The 19,188-nt window shown below is 40.4% G+C and overlaps 1 protein-coding gene across 2 annotated transcripts in view; it reads left to right on the forward strand.

Annotated features, from left to right (window-relative positions):
- The first annotated feature begins 247 nt into the window (after positions 1–247).
- The window catches only part of LOC124616148 (cytochrome P450 6k1-like), a 77,431-nt gene continuing 58,490 nt past the window's right edge, over positions 248–19,188 (forward strand). For both annotated transcript variants that reach the window (XM_047144425.1, XM_047144424.1), the window contains exons 1-3: positions 248–1,143; positions 1,651–1,887; positions 3,244–3,495. In XM_047144425.1, coding sequence (XP_047000381.1) covers positions 252–1,143; positions 1,651–1,887; positions 3,244–3,495 — 1,381 coding nt within the window. In that variant the 5' untranslated portion in view covers positions 248–251. The remainder of the gene's footprint in view (positions 1,144–1,650; positions 1,888–3,243; positions 3,496–19,188) is intronic.

Here is a 19,188-nt window from a genome sequence, read left to right on the forward strand (position 1 = left end):
TTTCTGTTACGATGTTTGTAACCCAGAATTTACAGTGGAATCACATATCTTCTACAGTTCTGAAATAGATAGTTCTGTTGTATGGCAGAAGCCAACACTTGTCTTTCGTTCTGTTTGTGTGTTCCAATCAAGTCCACTGTTGTTACTGTACTGTGGCTGTCGAGGGCTTCGACAAAGCAGCAAAGCATGTAACAAGTTACAAGTTAAAACACTAATCTTCAGTTCTTTCTATTTTTCACCTAGGAAACAAGATGGCCTTCTACTTCGATTCGTGGGTGACGGAACTGTTGGCTCTACTGTCAACGTGTTTCGTGATAATATACGTTACATTTAAAATAAATTACACCTACTGGAAGAAGAAAGGTCTGCCATATCTGGAGCCGTCTTTCCCACTGGGAAATGGTTGGAACGCAGTACTAATGAGGAAATGCCCGGGCGAAGATATGAAAGACGTGTACTTTAAAACAGAAGGCAAAGCTGTCGTCGGTATTTACTCATTAAATAACCCTCTTCTCGTTGTGCGGGATCCAGAACTGATCAAAATGATCATGGTGAGGGATTTCAACTACTTTCCTGACCGGGGCATCTATGTAGATGAGGAGACAGACCACTTGTCGGCACACCTCTTCTTCCTCGGAGGAACAAAGTGGAAATCTCTGCGCCAGAAGCTGACGCCCACGTTCACGTCGGGAAAAATGCGCGCCATGTTCGGCATAGTGCGCGACTGCGCGCGCATTCTCGCTGACGTCATACCCTCGGGCAGAGATGTGGAAGTCCGAGAGCTGATCGCCCGCTACTCTACTGACGTCATTGCCTCCTGCGCCTTCGGCATTGATGTCGACAGTCAGCACAACCCCGAGGCGGAGTTCCGGCAGTGGGGGCGGCGCTTCTTCAAGACATCCCTGCGTTCTTACCTGACTCTGTCTCTGGGATTCTCTAATCCCAAACTGCGCACCCTGCTGCCTTTGCCCTTCACACCGAAGGATATCGCAGAGTACTTCACGCGCGTTGTAGATGACACAGTCAAACACCGAGAGAAGACAGGCATCATTAGGAAGGACTTCATGCAGTTGATGATTCAGTTGAAGAACAATGGATATGTTGATGACAGCTTCACAATCACTGGGGAGAAGAGTACTGAACGTAAGTCATGTTTCTCAAATTATATGATTTTTTAAAAACTATTTAATTGTAGATTTAGAACGTTGTTTACCCTGTAAATCTTAGATATTTTGTAGTAAGACACCGTTAGTCTGCTCTCATCCAAATCATTTGCAAGTAAGGTCTCATTTACTGGCATGATAATTAATATTGTCGATAACCAAAGACCAATACATGCCACATTTCTTATCGTAAAACTGCGAACATTTTGCTCTCATCTTAGAAGTTTTCAGTTAAATGAATTTTGTGAAACTAACACATTAGACAAGATATCCAGTTATAGGCACTTTTTATATAATTATTGTTGCTATTACAGTTCTTGAAAAGTAACTGCATTTTGTAAGGGCACCTTTCACTCACTAACTGTAAACGATGAAGAATTCTTAGAAACCATTTTCTCATGGTAACTGTGAGAGTTCGTAACATTAAGCTGATTTGCTTTACAACGAAAGTAACAGCATGTTTACAAACATAATTTGCACCTGGCAGAGATAAGTAAGACCCTGACGAATAAGGAGGTGGCAGCGCAGGCGTGGGTGTTCTTCCTCGCTGGGTTCGAGACCTCTTCCACCACCGTAAGCTTCTGCCTGTATGAGCTTTCTAAACATCTGGATATCCAGAAGAAACTGCAAGAAGAAGTTGATGACATAATGAAAAAGACCAAGGGTGATGTGACATATGAAGATATAATGACCAAAATGCCATACATGGAAAAGGTGGTAAATGGTATGTTGAATGGGTTGACTTTTTTTCATATATCATAATAAGTAAAATGTGGTCCTGCACACATAAGAGTCATTAAGAGAAGAGAACGCAAATTAGTAAACACTAGGTCAGACACATATTCGTTTAATTATGATGCCATTATCCGTAATAAAGCTGGTATTTAATGACAGCCATATACAATAGTGTTACTTCCTATATTTATGAACATATAGTATTTACAATAAAAACTATGTACACTGCCAGTAAAAATCAGAACACTTTATAGGAACTATCCAAAACTGTGGAACAGATAAAAACATTAACATTCTCAGACATAAGGAAGCGAAAAGTCCACAAATCTTATCTGGAAGGAACGTCCTGAGGCATTCTTAGAAACAGTGCCTCTCTCCTTATAGATCCAAGAAGACTCATGATCCTTCCCTAACTATTATTACGAAATTCTGTAATAACATAAATCTCTCTCACACACACATATATTACCTTTCTTGTTTGCTCATTTATTCAAAACTTTACTGTACTCACGATATCAGGCATTCAGCATAACAAGGTCTGCTTTATCAGTGCCTTAAGAACTAACCACAACATTTTGGGGTCCTAGAAGATCTGTTACGGAATTTTATACTCTGCTGTGTTATTAATTATCCAAAAGCAAGGAACTGTTGCTATGTATGAAAGAAACAGCAGAGTTTATTTCAGTATACAGATTAAATATTTATGATTTACGAACTCTTGGCTCCAGAAGCTAAAGGAACATAGGGAAAGTCTGTGAAAAGATGTTACGAGTAGCATAAGTTTTATTTTCTCTCACGAGTATAACGGATTTTATTTCGATTATAAACGCACAGAGTGCTGCTGATGGATTGTATTCTATTCTCCAGTAATCTTACCTTCCATTCTCTTCTATACAATAGCATCCCAATCACCAAGGATATCAAACTTTCATCCTGTTAACATATTTCATCAACTCCACTATTTCAGATATATTGACCCTTATTATTCATCATAGTCTTGTGATGTGCACATGAAAACCAGTACGGTTGGTGTTGTTTTATTTTCAGGAAGAATAATTCGGACACTGTCGATCACAATATCCTACCCTATTACCTACCTTACTGTTCATAGCGAAGCGAACACCTGTTACACCAGAATGCTGGCCATAGACCAAATGGTTTAGGAATTAGTTAATGACAAATCCTCTTCTGAGACCATTACGTTCATACATTATCTTAAATTGTTTTCAGAGTGCAAATTAACGGCTATCAATAATGGGAGATTCAAAATTTCAGAAAGAGCGCAACCGTCGAATACTTATTAAAACACTTCCATTAACATCTGTCCACCGTTTTTTTTTTCCAGAGACCCTTCGTATGTATCCACCCGTTTCAGTTCTGAATCGCGAGGTGGTGCAGGATTATAAGCTGCCAGGATATGACTGTGTCTTGGAGAAAGGAACTAAGGTGATTATTCCAGTCATGGGACTCCATTATGACAGGAAGTTCTTTCGAAACCCCGAGAAATTCGACCCGGAGCACTTTTCCGAGGAGCAGAAGGCATCCAGGCACCCCTACTGCTATATACCCTTTGGCGAAGGGCCACGCATTTGCATTGGTGAGTCACTCCACTTTTCTTCTTGTTATCATTATTTTACAAAAACTGTATGAAAATGTCTTGCGTTAAAATAAAAAGAAACACTTCATACTGATTAACTGAATGAAACCGAATCATTTAACATGATAAAATCAATGGTGATACACTAAATGAAATGGAATGACGTGAAATAGTCTCAGAGAAATTCATTCAGAAATTCTAAACCAGAAATGTAGACTTTTTAGTGACCAAAACTGCACCCTGAAGTACATCTGTCATTTGTTCCGGATTTCTATAACAAGAAGTGCAGTTACTGTCATTTCTTCATCTCACAGTGCACTATAGTTTCATTCTTTATTTGTTAAAAAATTTGTTTCCTGATAGAACCATGTATATTCATAAACAACTAGACTCAACGACATCAAACTATTATCCACTGACAAAATGGAAATGAGCGTACAGCATTGTGGGCCGGGAGTCCTCCATTCGGGGAAGTTTGGCCGCCGAGGGCAAGTACTTATTGCATTCGACGCCACACTGAACGACTTGCGCGTCGGAGATAGGGATGAAATGATGATAAGGACAACACATCACCCAGTCCCTAAGCGCAGAAGTTCTCCTGCCCCAACCGGGAATCGAACCGACCACTGAACTAACGGGGGTAGACTATTATCCACTTGTCGATTTGCAACACTATGGCCTCTCATTATCCATACCAAGGTTTGGACGGAGCGGCTGTAAAGATAATAGTTGTCATTAGCATATATCACACTAATGTGAGCAATATTGTCCATAGATATGTGATAAGGGAGTAAAGGTCCCATCATCTGGCTACTTGCTTTCAACCCTTTAAATACAAGCACAAAATAGTGACGAAGTACAATAAAAAAAGTCCTCGTCTTACTTTGCAATCGGCAACATCTCATTCTCTGTTTTGCTTATTCATAAGACTACCCGTTCACAAAAATGCTCTTCTTCAATAGTGCTAACACCGATCGTACCTTCTAAATGTCAAACCAGCAGTCTTCCCATATACTGGCCTGTTGTGTGGACAAGTAGACGGCTGCAAATGACTGCACACTCTCACCAATCTTTTCATTGTATTCCGTAGATATCATAGGGGACATGGGAAAACAAGCTTACAGTAGTTCTCTTTGCGAACTGTTAATGTGTATCTGTTATGTCAAATTGCACAAAATGTGACCTCGTTGAAGAATCTGTTATTGCTCTCTCCCGTTTGTACATCCATCTCGCTGAACTGATATTTCTAGTTCCTCTAGCTGGTCAAACTTCCTACCTTTCTTCGCTTCGTGCACCACTTCAAGATCTTCTTCAATACCTTTTACCCGGTGGCGTGTCTCGTATACGTGTTTAGCTGCTACAGATGCTTAAGTAAGGCGGAGTTTATGTCCAAAGTTATTTCATGATTATTTTGTGCTTTAAATGAGTGTTTGAAAGATTGAACGCAGCTAAACAGATGATGGAAGCTTCACCCCCAAAACGCGTAGCTGTGGATAACATCACTCATATTTGCGTGTTGTATGCTAAATAACAGTAGCGATTGTGGCGTGAAACTCTCTCAGAAACATGTATTGTCGCTCAGTGAGTGAAAATGATTATCTGATGCGCTTGAGACGTTAGTATCAGAAAAAAGTATTAGAGATAGTTAGGCAGAGATCACTATTGTCTCCAACTGACTCAAAGACATAGTTTAGGAATGTCTTAATTTATTTTATTATTTCCACAATGATGAAGTGGGATCACATAACAATTTAACTTTTATTTCTTTATTTTCACTGCACCTTAATCTTCTCCTCCAAGTTGACATATTATCTCCATGTGGACGTAGTTCTTTGCTTTTCCTTCCTTGGTAGCCTTCTAAATTCTAGATCTTAGTTCTAAAAGAATTTCTACTTGTTGAGTCTGATACATTTATGATATTTCTTTTCATTCCGCTTCTTACTTTTGTGACTGATGATATTGTCAGCGTCGTCCACGTTGGCGTTATCTTTTCTATGTACATGTATGCCTTAGTTTTTTTCTCTTGATAGTGTTCTAAAGTGAACTACTTAGTTGTAAAACGTGTTTGCATCTGTTGTATCCGATAAACTCATGATATGTCTTTTCACTTCGTTTTTTATTTCTCTCCTTATTAGTGTCATTGGCTTCCTCCATGTTAACAGTTTCTTTTTCATATGTGTGTTGTGCCTATGTTGTTCCTTTTGCTCCCATTTGGTTTTTTATTTGTGTTATTTATACCATCGCTTGCTTCCTTTTCGAGAACTATAGGAATATTTTTTTATTTGTCCGTTCTCATTCATTTCATCGAGGTATCCAAAAATTTCTATATTTACTGTTTTTTTTAGTTAACTGTTGCAACCGTGAAATAGTGACAAATCTTTGAATAGGTTTCAACCGTCTGGTATATACCATTTAAGGATTTTTCTCTTGAATATAAATACTTAATTGTGATTGGGTTCTTAGTGGAAAAATAGCTACTTGACAGCCTATAAACTTGGGAGGCTCACCATTTGGAAAAATTCACTGTGACCATAACGACGGGAATAGCAGCACCAAATGTGTTGATAGTTGGAATGGAGCGGTCCATTGCCCAACGAAAGTCTCTCTGTAACAGTTCTGAAGCGAACGTCACGAACTGCCACATTTATTTTAAGAATCAGGTCAAAGTCACAAGGACTTATATCTAAGGAGTATACTGGATAGTCAATAGAATGAATCAGTCACAGCTTGCGCTGTATGTGCCACAGCATTTCCCTGTAAATTGATGGGTGGTTTCTAATGAAATCGTCGCCGTTTCATTCCAAAATGATCAGCAATTGTTTTGCGATTATAAATGCTGTATTTACATATTCTGTATCAGTTATAAATTAATAGTTCGCACTGTTAAAGATCCAATCCTTGTAGTTCAGTAGTTAAAATCTGTTGACGTTTCATGGTTTCATGGTTTCATGATTTCATGGTAATATATTGCGAGTAACTGATAACTGACAATAAATAATAATTGGTAATGGATAATATAACCTGCACAGGGTTTGGCCACAGATCCAAACGAAGAGGGTTTGCATTTTGGAGCAGCTGAGGACCCACTACGACAGTTCTGAAGGAGAGGTTGCAAGCCACGATGCGATGATCCACACACGAGTTCGCGGCCCGCCCCATTGAGAGCGGGCCACGCATCGATCAGGTCACCCCTGGGAAATATTTGTTTATTGTACTTCTACAGTATGTGCAAATCACATTAACCATGCACACTACCTTGCTTGACAGAGGAAGCCTGTTTATGATTTAGGTCGAAAGTGTCCAATTTATCGATATACACTTTCAGGTAAATGGCTTTGTCTAACTTTTTCTACTGAATAACTTTGACTCTCGAAGTGCGACTTTGGAAGCTTTTCAGAACACTTATCTACAGCTGGTGTGAGCTTTCCATCGGATTATAATAAACGTTTTCTCGTCACAAATTCTTTGGAAATGGTAAAGAAGAAGGAAGGAAAATTTCACAGTAAAAACTGTCTTCGTTGCGGAATTATTTAATGTTAATGACATGTTTCATTGACATTAAATACTTTTGCAACAAAGATCGCTTTTATTCTGAAATAAATCGAAAGTGGTAACTGTACAACCCTGCCACAATGGACTGGAATAATTTTTAAGGAAGGAAGGTTGGGATTTAATGTTCCGTCGATGGTAAGACCAGATCTGGGAAAGGAAGGAAAGGATTGGGAAATTGCCCATATCCATTACAAGGGAACCATTCAAGAATTCGCCTTAAACAATTAAGTGAAATTGTGGAAATCATAAATCTGGAGTATCGGAGGAGGATTTGAACCACTGCCCTCCTGAATGCCAGTCCAGGATTTTATCACTGTGGTGCCTCTCTCGGTATGGAGACATGTGAAATATGGCACATCAGGCTGCATCTACTATTCGTAATCATATACCGCAGTTTTTTCACTGCTTTCGAGAAGATTTCACCAACTGTGGAACCGTGCTACCAGGGCTGGACTGTGGCTGAGATTCCATGGTGCAGAACACTCGTCTGTCGCAGTGGTGAGCTGGATTACCTCATGCCGTCGCCTGATGTTACGCTGCCTCGGTGTCCTAGCTGATGGAATCCGGAGCACTGGTCACAAAATTGCCGGGCAAATCTGCCATAAATAAACGTCGCACTGACCTAGCAGCGTCTTGTCTTCGACTACTGCCGACGTCGAGACATACTTACGTCAGTCGACGGTCTCGTATGGGCCAAAAAGCTTTGTTTACATGAAGTCTCATCATTTACTAGGAGCCGGTCTATGTACCGCTGCTAGACTCGATGATTCTGAGGCTCGAGCTGGAGTCACCATGAGCAGACGAGCACTAGGCTGACTTCGTCCAGTCTCTTGGAGTCTCCAGCGGGTCTTATAGGTCTTAGGTTCGAAACCTGCGCTCCAACGCGCCTCGCACCTGACCCACTGCCAGGACAGCTGACCGTGGCAGACACCCCTGACGGCATCCTCTCACCAGCGAGGCCTCTGACGCCGCTACATGGGTGCCTATTCTGTATCTTTCCGCCCGTGTGCCGATCGTTTCGGTACTCAATAGCACCGAATCGTCTAGTAAATGGCTCTGAGCACTATGCGACTTAACTTCTGAGGTCATCAGAAGCCTAGAGCTTAAAACTAATTAAACCTTACTAACCTAAGGACATCACGCAAATCCATGCCTGAGGCAGAATGCGAACCTGCGACCGTAGCGCCTAGAACCTCACGGCCACATGGCCGGCAATGGTCTAGTACTCAAATTGGGGTCCCTGCGTTATTCAGTATGCATTTCGGTAGCGATACCGTTCGGGTCTAGAGAACCAAAGCGCTGTTGTCGGTTCGCGTCGCGCAAGCCAATCAAAAGCAGAACACAAAGCGGCTAGCAGACGACACAGGCGCGCTATTCTTCCAAGTACCGAAAATTGCGTTACGTTGCCATAACGCATGTCGCCACATTCCATCGAGCTGACGTGCCCGCCTTCATGGCTCTTGCCTCCTCTTTAACAGTATCAGGCACAGAATATCCATTTCCATGATTCTCAGCTGAAATGCATAAAAATTTTTACAGTTTCTCTGACAGCATGTTTCCATGCATGCATAATCTCGGTAGGATATTTGACTGTATTCTGCAGATTGTCGTAAATGCCGCATTACGTCATCTTATTCTCATTCACACTGACATCGTCATTTGAATTTTACGTTTCGGAAAATGAGTTAGGAATGTACCAGTACATCTATAAAAACAACCGAAAAATTGATTCTGAGAGTTTCAAAGAATAAGAAGATAAACAGAATGTGGTTATAACACGCTCCTAGAGATACAAATGATTAAGTAGCCCACTTCCCTATATGATGAGTCAACGATTTGGTTCTTAAAAACAAAACTGGAAAAAAAAATGCAGTTCGCCGATGTTTGTAACATGCATCTCATGAATGAAAATGTTTGGTATATGGCGCTTCAGTCTAACAATATTACGGCAGAGATCTTTCATCTCTGTCTGCTGTGGTTGAGGATTTAATCGCATATGGCCAGTGTGGCCGAAAGGCTCTAGGTGCTACAGTCAGGAACCGCGCGACCGCTGCGGTCGCAGGTTCGAATCCTGCCTCGGGAATGGATGTGTGTGATGTCCTTAGGTTAGTTAGGTTTAAGTAGTTCTAAGTTCTGGGGGACTGATGACCTCAGAAGTTTAAGTCCCATAGTGCTCAGAGCCATTTGAACCATTCGATCGCAGATAAAGACTTGTGACAAGCAAGATTATGAAGATGACTGCTGCTAGTTACATTCCCAGTAATTTAAGTTGTGCTCTTAGATTCCTGTCTAACCGCATACTCGGAAGTCGCTACATATTGGGAAATAATGGTGAATTATTTCTGACAAGAAAAAATGTAAAGGTCGCTGTCGGTTGTTTCACTCACAACAATTTCATATTTCGTATTTTAAACACACAGAAATCACTATATCATTAATGAGGAAGTGCTCTCTTACATGTAAGTAATAACGAATATTGTAGAAAAATCTTAACTTACACGAATAACAATGTCTCAGAACGCGTTGCATATATGAAGAGGAAAAAAAAAAAATTTTCATCCACCCATGCATGAACCCGTAGTCTTTCAGATCGCGTTCCCGCGCGTTAACCACGTGGCCACGCCAAACAACAGACACACAGTGCCTAAATTTTGTAGTATTGTGTAGAGAAACGTAGGCTGACTTCATTGCCAAACGGTGCTGCTTAAGTCATAAATGTGTGATAGTTTGAAAGGTTTCCAATATCAGGCTTCACATAATTGCTTTCCATTGTTACTTGAAGGTTGTAAACACGTTTCGATAGTTACTAACTAACCCATTTGTAGCAAAAAGTACACAAAGGCACTAGCAACGTGAGTTCACACTCACGTAATATACATAATCAGAGCCGATGTCTTGATATTTAATGATGTTTAACCTCTTATTTGAATAAAAATAACACGTATTTTGAGAGAATATTGACCGAAAACGTTTTTTGGATGTAATCATTCACAGTAACAACCTAACCTAACCATATTTCTAACAAAGGAAACTCTACGCTCTGTCATACATGCAACTCAACGAAATCCCTTAGGCTTTTGCCGTTACTGCATCGCAAATATATTTTTCGGATTCTGCCAAAATATACTGCCATGCATATTAAATGCTTCCTTTCTGCTTTTTAGCAACATAAATATATCCGGAATTTCACACCCAATCGCCGTGTGGTGTAGTACTGAACTGTCCAGGGCTAAAAATCGCATATTACTGAAACTGTTTTACACTATTTCTACGTTAATGAAAATACTTGAACTGACTTTCATGTAATGAGGTGTGCTTCATTTTACGCCTGTAATGCATCGAACTAATATTGTATATAATCTTTAAGTATCAAAGATGAGGAGTGATGGATAGAATGAAAATTAAATGCAGAAATCAGCTTCTGTACAACACCAAGTCAAGTGACGAAGGAAGACATTAAAAATACGTAATGTAGAGCTGACAAGCTTTAAAAATGAAACCTTTGTTAGTAGGATCCACATCGATACCATTCAGGTATGATAAATGTTATCGAAGGTAGCTTTGAGTTGTTATAAAAGCTTAAAACATGATCCAGATCCTGCTGCAATGTTTATGCGATGTTTTCATTCAAAAGGTGGATCAGAGAGAGAATTCTGTTTCAGAATTCTATACCTCATCGTGTGTTGCAGAAGAAGTGTATGATGCTACGGACACCTTTTACCTGTATCGAAGTGTTCACCTCATCGTGTGGGGTTTGCTTGTTTCCAAGAGATGGCAAAGTTTACCTTGTTTAACTCTGTGGCCGGAGGCCCTTCCATGGGAAAGTCGTCAATCAGCCCTCCGAAAAACAATTTTTTTCGCAAAGTTGACCATTATCGTCATAGTAAGCAGCAATTACAAGACGAAAGTGCCAAAAATTAACGACTCATTTATTTGAAGGAGGTGGTTTCATTTTGGAATACAATTTTTAAATGTTTCACAAAATTAACTTTTATTATCACAGAAAGCAACGAATACAGGAAAAAATTGACAAAAGTAGAGAATCCATTTTTTCGAGCTGTGTTTTCTCTTTGGAACCAGTGGAACATCTAGTTTTAAACCACCCACTTTACGAGATGTGTTTGAAAGCCATTCTGCATTTTTCCTGGAGACAGTCCCGTATCTCGAAAGTTCCATGAACTCAAAATGCCTAAAACACATTATAGCCCTAAATAATAAGCAAATATTTCCCTAACATTTAATACATTTATATAAAAAATACATGCGGCTCCATTGGATAAATTCGAAACCACTCACAACAACGCTGGGAGAAACTCAAATTTACGTTACAGTAACTTGAGGTATACCTACTTTCAATGTCAACGATCTGATCGCAAGAAGAAACCACACCATCCCCTACAATCACGTGGCACAATCTCGGCGCCGACTGTTGCTTTGGCTGCTACAATGCACTACATTCGTAGAAATATCCAAGTTTACCGCTAAATGTCTGTCTTGCACTAGCATGAGTGAGTTATACGAAAGTCAATGGTGCTTTAAAAAAAAAAATTAAAAAAAATCGGTAAATGCGATGATGCAACAGCCAGTCAGTGCTTGGGTTTCATGGCCGCTGTATGACAGCAGCAAGTCAGCGAACGGTTTCTATAGAGGGTGCCATACAGAGCTAGTTATGTATGTAGATAGTTCACCCATCCCGGGAATCGAGAAACACGACGGTTTTTGCCTGTCGTCGATGTCGGCAAAATATACGTCTACCCATTCCTGACAAAGAGGGGTCTTAGTAGAAGGACAGACAAACAGTGCGATAATAAATGAAAAAAATTCGAGTGATATAGTTACATATTTACAGTATTTGGATTATTCCACTTGCTGTTCTGTGAAACCTTGCTTCTTGTCAAAATTCATGATTCTAATCCAACGGGAAGCACCCTATAGATTTTATGAGCGGGTTTGCGAGTATCAAAATATGTGTCATAAAAGGTCGTATCTCTTGACTGCACTGACTTCGAAGCTTCAATTTTTTATACCGCTAAGCAACGATAGACCTTAGTATGTGATGTAAATCTCAACGTGATACGCAACCCCTTCCTGATAGTCGGGGATCTTAACAAACTGACATACAGTCACCGTCAGATAAGAGATGACAAACTTTTCTTTGTTGTGTGATAATATTACAAATTTACAGGTTTCGGGTTTTTTACTTTGGTTGTATTGTGAAACCTTGCTTCTTACCGAATTCTGTGATTCTAGTTCAACGGGAGGTAACCTATAGGTTTTGATGAGTAACCTATAGGTTTTGATGCGTGAGTTTGCGAGTATCAAAATATATGATGTAAATGGCCATATCTTTTGATTGCATCAGCACAGAAGCTTCAATTTTTACAGCACCAAGGGACCGTAGACCTTAATATGTGAGATAAGTTTCAATTTGACACGTCTACCACTTCCTAACGAGAAGGTTTTCTAGCAGTCCTAGAGACAGACGAACGACAGAGTAATTCAATAAGGATTGTGTTTTATCGATTGTCATACGGAACCGTAAAAATTAATGAAATGCCATTGGTACTCATAAGGTTAAACTAAGGGAAGGTATTCGTATGTACCATCTGTCTTTGAATGATGTAAATTTTGAGGTATGGGTCATACAGTGCGATCTAAAAGTCGAGCACAAGATAAGAAAAGTGTCTGCAAGTAGGAGCTGTACTGCAGTCGTTCGATGAGTCACCGCAAGATAGCACCACAGATATTACCAACAAAACACGACTATACTAACGTAAGGGGGTAGAAGACCCATTATGTCTATAGTATTTTTAAGCAATTAGCCTGTTAAAATGTCGTTTCCCCAGGAGCAGCTACACGTAGTTGCATTGATGAATAGTCATTCGTATGCGCTTGTTGTAGAGGTATTTCGTAGGTAATGTCCAGATACCACAGTGCCCAAAAAATCAACAATAGCGCGATTAATCACAGGTTTCCGGGAAAGAGTATCAGAAATACGGGAACATGGAGAAAGCCTACTGTGACGGATACTAGAGAAGCTGAGGTGATGGATGTGAGGCTGCGCTCGCCTTCAGAAAGTTTCAGGTTATCTGTCCAATCTTAGGTTTCGTATAGTAAGTCCTCAGAATCCTATAAAGATGTTAAAGTTTCGTGCATATCATGTTCACAGTGGGCAGGAACTGAAGGCGCCGGATAAAGAAAAGCATCTTTTGTCATTTGTTGACAGCCATGAAATCGCAGTAGTGGCTTCGTCTTCTTCGCTGATGAGGCCTGGTTTCACCTTAGTAGATACGTGAATAGTCACCGAAAATATACATGTGTTTCACATCCTCGCCCAGGAGAGGACAGAACAAATGGGTAATTAATCAAAGATTGCGGTGAGGTAAACAGAATGATCCAGTTGATATGTAAGAATGAGAAATTTCCAGAGGAATGGAAATATGCCCGATATACAAGAAGAGAAGCAAAATGCAGTGTGGTAACTACAGAGGTATCGGCTTGTTGGATGTAATATCAAAGATATATACACAGTCTGTCCGTCGATTTTCAGCGTGCATACGACAGTAATCACAGGACTAGCCTATACAAGGCACTGCGTGACTTCAGAACTCCTGAGAAAGTAGTGTGGATGCTACAAACTTGTATGGATGGGTCAAGGGCAGCAGTGTGTTTCAGAAGGGTCACGTCAGGAACGTTCGAGACTGATACAGATCTCACACAAGAGGACGCTCTCTCGTGTGTTCTGTTCAGTGTAATGTTATAGAAAGTAATGAGGCAGTATAAGCAACAGGAATGGCCTGGAGTACAGATGAATGGTAATTAAGATCGTCTCGCATAAGCAGATGATGTAGTACTGCTAAGTGAATCAGAACATGAGTTTAAAGAAACGTAGCAGTAAATGGACAACTACGCACAGGAGATTGGGCTAGAGATGTATCAAGATAAAACGGGTCTCGCATAAGCACATGATGTAGTACTACTAAGTGAATCAGAACATGAGTTTAAAGAAACGTACCAGTAAATCGACAACTACGCACGGGGGGTTGGGCTAGAGATGTAAAACGGAGTTCGTGTAACTAGGAAGAAGACAAAACTAGGAAGAATTTTTTGAGATAGATGGCATGATGTTTAAAAGAGTTCACGAATTCAAATACTTGGGATCTTGGTTTACCAGCAACAACAGGATAGAAAGGGATATCAAACAAAGAAGAACAGCAATGGAAATGAAATTCTTGTATTCCGTCCGGGAGACGCTCAGCTCAAAATCGATATCAGCAAACACTAAGATGGAAATATAGTGATATGACCAGCAGTCATTTACGATTCAGAAAACTTGGGCATGACGAAACAAAAGACGTAAAAATTATTGCTGTTTCAAATAAGAGTAACTTGGAAGATATAGAGACCATTATTCGAAAAAGCAGGACGGAGAAGAAAGAAGAATGTGGAAATATTCCTTTTGATGCAACAACCAACTTACTGCAGAAGCTGAAGGGCAAAACAATCCAGTGGGCAGGCCATGTAGCCCGTATGCCAGCCGAAAGATGCGTGACGAAAGCACTTGTGGGAAAACTAAACCCTAGACGCCCCATACTAGAGTCCTGCATGACCGAGTAAGCGAGCACAAAATACGAGGTGGGGCGAGCACACCCTAACTGGATAGGCTACCCGCACTAATTCTTGTGACCGAGCATAGAAGCCGTGACCGAATATGTAGCAGGTAACTTCAAACACATTATACGTGCTATTATCCGTGTGACACTACAGCCAGTACGGGCTTCATATTTGCGGTGTGTCTCTCGCTGTAATCATGCAGCGCGAGGAAGCCAGTGTAGTAAGACGTAAGATTGAAACCAATGTTTACGCACTAAGAAACGGGAAGGTCTAAAAAGCCAAGTATGGAGTACATTTCTGTTGGTTGTAGACGAAAACATTGCGTCTACTGGGTACGTATCGTGCATAAACTACTCCACTTTATTGTTTTTCCAGTCGGGAACCACTCATTTAAAGAAACACAGTAGCAAGAAACCTCACAAAGATCGTTTCTTTGGCCGTCCTTCCGCTATCTTAATATGCTTGAAATAAGTGAAAAGCAGGAAATTCTTAACATTGTGCGACAAATGTGTGCTACGTACGCAGGTACAACATTCAATCATTAACATAATCGTTTTTGCATAGTTAGTGGAAAGTGTATTATAGAGAAACGGGAATGTCGTGAATCGTATAATATTTCATTAACGTAAAACATCTCGTTTTTATGGGAATGGGGGTCGGGTTGTTTGGGGGGAGAGACCAAACAGCGAGGTCATTGGTCTCTTACGGGAATGTTTCGATGATTTCCATATCAGTTCTGTATTACTTGTCTCTCTTGTTTATTATCATAGGTCCTTCAAGTACTGTGTCATCACCACCCAGAAAGAGAGCTCGTTTCAAGGAATGGAGGAACAACAGATCATCCGCAGCAGATGAAGTAGATCTGTACATTTTAATGCACCCCAGAGATGATGATGATGATGATGATGACATCTTAAAGTGGTGGAGCAGACATGAAACAGATCTTCCAGGTCTGGCTGCAGTTGCAAGACGTATTTAATGTATCCCAGCAACAAGCGCACCTAGTGAAAGGTGCTTTAGTAAAGCCGGCATGTTACTAACAAATTGCCGCAGCCAATTAAATCCGGAACGCGTTAGTGATTTCCTGCTGATCAACAATAACTATAATTTTGTTTATGTTGCAAACAATTGAAACGTATGACAAGTTATGTCTGTAAATGTTTAATGTTCTTTGTATGCTTTCTTTATGAAGATGGTTGTCTTCTAGATTACAGGGAAAGTACTTATTTAATGTTTCCTATAAATGAAAGGAAAAATATCTCTTTTGTTTGGAAATGAGACTCGTTTTCTATCCGCGATTGTATTGAAATATCATTTTACTTTCCAGGTGCTTTATGAATTTAGCTGTGTCACGTACCCGTTCTTGGAAATGTTACTTTTGTATTAAAAGAGAGCGGGAGAGAGAGAGAGAGAGAGAGAGAGAGAGAGAAAGAGAGGCATTGGATTTGTACAGTAAAGTACAGTGCAGCGAGCCGGGGCGAGGCGAGGTGAGACGTCAGCGGTGACCGCTCATGTTAGGTTATCCTTGTGTCCGGAATCCGGACAACAGACATGGGGCGAGTACGTGACCGAGCCGAGTCGAGTGGGGCCGGACACGAGCGGCTCGGTCCCCCCCGTCAGCAGGCAAGCCGTGACCGGTCAAACATTGAGCGTTGCAGCACTCTACCCCATTCGACGACCAAGGCCGCGTGTCCCTGACGACTGAAGACCCCAAGAAGAATCGAGCACAACACAGAAACGAGCGGAGGCAGTTAATGAAAGCAGTACATGGTTTGAAGGGCCTGTGACTACTGGATATGTATGAATGTATGCTTCATGAAAACATCGTGACCTGGCGGGGGTATTGGAGTTTGATGTTTCGCATCGCGTCGTTGAATAACCCCCCCCCCCCTGCCCGCCCCCTACCACCACACACACACACACACACACATACACACACTGAAGGAACTAAAGAGTAACATAACAACGGAGCTTAACAATCAGTGTCAGTGTGCTCCTGAAAGTTGTCATAAACATAGTAAAATAATGTTTGTGAATACGTTACTGAACAGAGAAATGGTTCTGAGCATATTTTATAAACAATGTGTGTGAAGTTATGAAATAAAATACATATTTTAAGCATACATATACACTTAATTAACTGTTGATGTGCGCTACATTTCGATCATCCTGCAGCATTTTAACTGTTTTGTGTCGTATTTTCTAAGGCAGAGACTGGGGACCAGCCCACCATTTACCTAAGCTAGCGTGGAAAACATTGTGAGAACCACACTTAGGCTGACGTGTGAACCAGGCCAGTGATCGTAATTCTGCCGGACTTCTTGAAGCGGTATTGTTCGTACACTGCATTTAAGCGCTTCCGACTGGTAATACAAGAGATCGTTATACGTGAAATAATTCGCTCACACAATTTCTATTTGGATTAAAGTATGCATTAGAACAGTGTTTTATGTCACTAGTCACACTTCCTTATTCCTCTCTATACCTTCCCAGGAAAATTGATGAATGAAAGCGTGGTTGCTTGGACTGTAGAAAAGATAGAACCAACCAAGGATGAGTAGAGGTTGGTGGAAGGAAAATCTATGGACAAGGTTGAGCAAAGAGGTTTGCAGAGTTTTCACAACGTATCGATAATTTAGAGGGCGTCAGGTAGTTCCGCCTGTGGAAGACGTTGTTCCCGGAGTGCAACATTTTACGCACTGTGCAGTTGGAGCGCACAGCGTGGTATGGTAAGAGAACTACGTTAAAAATGAGCTATATTATCTTGGATCACACTCGAAAAATATTAGTTAAAGTTAACATACAGAAGGAAATGTTGTAACACCTGGTGATTTGCGTGTTTTTGACAATTTAAATGATTGTAATTGTGTAGCTACGACAGAGTGTGGTGCTGTTTCTCAGCGTGGCGCTTTTGTGTTTGGAAATCTGTAGTTAAAACTTCTTCAGTTAACAGAGCAGATAAAATGATTCGTTTCTATGTATGGCTTCACAAATTTTATTTGGCTTCGATGATCTTTTGTTTGCATGATAGTGTTGAGTGCATTTTGAGCTGAATGCATAAAGGAACCTTAAGGTACAAAATTTCAAAGTATTATGGAGTATTACCAACTGATAATAATCTTTACAAATGTTAGAAGATTAATCAGAGTAGTCTGCGGGGAGCTATTTTAACATTTGTGGCTTTTCTTTGTGACTCCAAGATATATAACGGTTAGCATCCCTATTGGTAATGGAGACTGACTATGAGACATCCCTGTATTTCGGTAAGAGTATTTGCTGGAACACTTATAGGCTCGGATATAGATAGACTTGTGATAATTTTACGGTATCATTTTGTTAATTTGGGATCTTTCTCTTTGCATTTGCTTTGCAACTACAGCTTTCGCACAAACTTACAGAGCCACTTCTCAGCAGTCTGTAGTCATTAGTGTGCGTTCTTTATTGATGTTCAGTCACTGACAAGGAAAATAGCAGCCAAGTGTATTTTTATTGATTAATGATGATTATTTTCATGTTTTCTTTGTAATGGGTGGTGGTACCACATGGTCTGCAACGTGTGGCTATGTATGCTTTGTGCACTGTACAGAGGTTCAGGATGCAATACTACTTCAGTGGCAATCGCAATCATTAGAGATTTGCTATTCAGTCATTATTGTTTGGTGAATTGTGTCAATTACATTCGGTAGGTCGCTACAGTAAATTCTGTAAGAGCATCACGCAAATTTAAGCGTAATTTTGACCATTTCAGTTAGCTATATTTAGCATAAATTACGAGTGTGATTTTATAGCCACTTCGTGTTTGAATAATTTCTCTGAAGTGATTACTAACGTTATATTTCGTTCAGTTCCTCGCTGAAGTAATCAAGAGTACTTTTCCACTGACTAACGCCTTTCTTAATCCTTCAACTAGAAAGATAGCTTTCAAGTGCAGTTACGTTGTTCTGAGACCTGATAGTCAGAACAGTAGTCTGCTGGTCTCCGATGCTTAGTCTTCTCACTGCCAGTGATATTCAGGTCGTAGTAGATAACAGAGAGAGTATCTAGCACGCCAGTGAGATCTGTATGTCGCGAGACGAGATAGTTTCCATTATATGAAGCCTTCCGCTACCTAACAGTGTTACGACCTTCTAATGGCCCTAGAGACAAAGATTAATCCCAACTGAGAATTAATGCATGCACCTTTGCTGATGTAAAAGTCCCGATCTGAATAGGAGATGAAACTATTATATGGTGGTCAATTTGAGAAATAAATTCTGTACAGCAACATCCCTGTGTTGCTCTTGATATGAAGGAAACCTTCGTACATTCCCAGTCAAAGTAAATTACCAATAACTGATTGTACCTGATTCAAGAGGGTAATTAAGCACCTGAAGGAAATGAAGTTGAGAATGCTAAAGAATCGTAAGTCGAGGGAAAACAGTTTATGGACAAAACGAATCTCTATCCCTCTATATCGATTGTGCTGGCTTATGACAGTGTCAAGGGATGTTATCCACTGTGCATTATTTCAATTAATCTGGGCGATGA

This window comes from Schistocerca americana, chromosome 5 (assembly GCF_021461395.2).
Source record: "Schistocerca americana isolate TAMUIC-IGC-003095 chromosome 5, iqSchAmer2.1, whole genome shotgun sequence".
NCBI classification, from domain to species: Eukaryota; Metazoa; Arthropoda; class Insecta; order Orthoptera; family Acrididae; genus Schistocerca; species Schistocerca americana.